General features: G+C 21.2%; 1 protein-coding gene across 1 annotated transcript; it reads right to left on the minus strand.

Annotated features, from left to right (window-relative positions):
• Positions 1-424: 424 nt before the first annotated feature.
• Positions 425-1,561, minus strand: PGO_002625 (variable surface protein; the record flags this gene model as incomplete). The annotated part of the gene is made up of 3 exons (XM_028691160.1): positions 425-586; positions 717-1,406; positions 1,538-1,561. 3 exons carry the CDS (start codon positions 1,559-1,561, stop codon positions 425-427), a joined length of 876 nt encoding a protein of 291 aa, XP_028546961.1.
• Between the last annotated feature and the right edge of the window lie 399 nt (positions 1,562-1,960).

Below are 1,960 nucleotides of genomic sequence, written 5' to 3' on the forward strand. Positions count from 1 at the left end.
ATATATAGAAACAATTTATATTAATTGTGATTAAGCATTATAATGTTCTGTAACATTGATATATATTACTGATTTACACTATGCCGTGCATTTTTACTAGGGTTAAAAGAATACTAATTTATAGATTAAAATCCTTTTACAGGTGCAGCATACAATATTATAAAATAAGACAAGAATGATAATTATTGATAGTAGTTTTATTAATTATTTTTGTCTATAGCTAATATTATTTTTGTTTTTATTGTGTTATTTATTATAAAGATAAACTTATTACATTTAAAAATTAATGCGCTCCTGTGTACTTTTTTATAACAGGACTTATTACATTACTACGTAAAATTATATAAAGGGCCACTCTGTTTATAATAGAATTGATAAATTTCTATTTAATTAAAATTATATTATTAAAAAAATATATTTAATGTTAATAATATTGAGAATTATGTAAAATATTATACGCTCCATTTGTTGACATGCTAACATGTATTTTTTTATGTTTACACATATTATTTTCTTGGTTTACATCATCATATATATTTTTGTTCCTTATTATTCTTTGGCAAACATATGGGCTACATGCGGTAAACTAATTAAAAATTAAAGTAAATATTTGAATTATTAACACAATATTATATATTACAAGTTATGTGTTTATTAAATTGTTCATAAATAATTATTTAATTATGTAAATATATTTAGATGATATTCTAATTAACCTTATATGAAACAGCTAAAAAAATGGATATTATTAATATTATAGCAAATGGAGTTATTACAAAAACCTTTATATTAGCTGTTTGAAAAGAAGGCAACATTTGATATTCAATATTAGGACAATCAAAAGTTTTCATTTTATCATTATATCGAGTTCTAAATTCGTCTAATTCTTTGCAAAAATCGATATATTTATTTAATTCACATTCTTTCTCGTATTTCATATATATCATTGTGCATTTTTTAACGCACTGGCACTTGTCACTATTAGCACATTCACTATTTGATTTATTAAGATTACAGTTCATAACATATAAATCATGCAGCTTCCCCAATATATCATCAGTAATTATTTCCTTATAATCATTACAAATTTTCGCATCCAAAGCTTCATATGCCTTCAGGAATTCATCATAAATCGTTTTGATATAATAATTATATTTATTCTTAAAACCTTCCACATATATCCAGTAATACATGCATATGCAATATGTGTCTAAACCTGTTATAGGGCGTTTTGTTTTCCAATTATCTAAATAATCAACAGATATAGGACAATTATTTTCATAATAATTATTATCAATGCTATCATGTTTAATATTTGTAGATGTACAGTAACTACTTCCTATGCTACCATGTGTGATCTGCCCAATTCTACTTTTTTCTTGGTCAAATAAATGTACTTTTTTATACTAACAAGAAAAAAGAAAAATATAACATAAGAAAACATGGATTAATGTATAAATATATAACACATTTAATTAGGTAAAAAGAAAAAATTATAATTATAAAGAAGTAAGAATTATAAAAAAGAAAAATATACAATGTTATCTTTTCTAAGAGGCATAATTTGTATTTTTTAAAAATTAAAAAAAACAAATAACTTATATACAATTAAAAGTGTAAGACACTATCAATAAAGAAATATATATGACACAACAAATGAATATTAGTTTTCATGAATATTTATTTTATTATAATTGTTTTGTAGTGCTCATTTATACATAATACATAGTTCTGGTTATAATAAATAGATAAAAATATAAATAATTGTTTAAACTTAATTTAACTTAACAAGAATATAGCAACATATTTAAATATTATATTTTAATTAAATAACAAAAATATACATTATTATATGATTAAATATAACGCGATCTTATAGTATAATATTAAAAATGATTATTATCTTATAGAGTAATCTAATTATGGTGTTTTGAAGGCACAAAATATTATACATTTATCT

The sequence above is a fragment of the Plasmodium gonderi genome (assembly GCF_002157705.1).
Source record: "Plasmodium gonderi DNA, contig: Pgo-contig_293, whole genome shotgun sequence".
NCBI classification, from domain to species: domain Eukaryota; phylum Apicomplexa; class Aconoidasida; order Haemosporida; family Plasmodiidae; genus Plasmodium; species Plasmodium gonderi.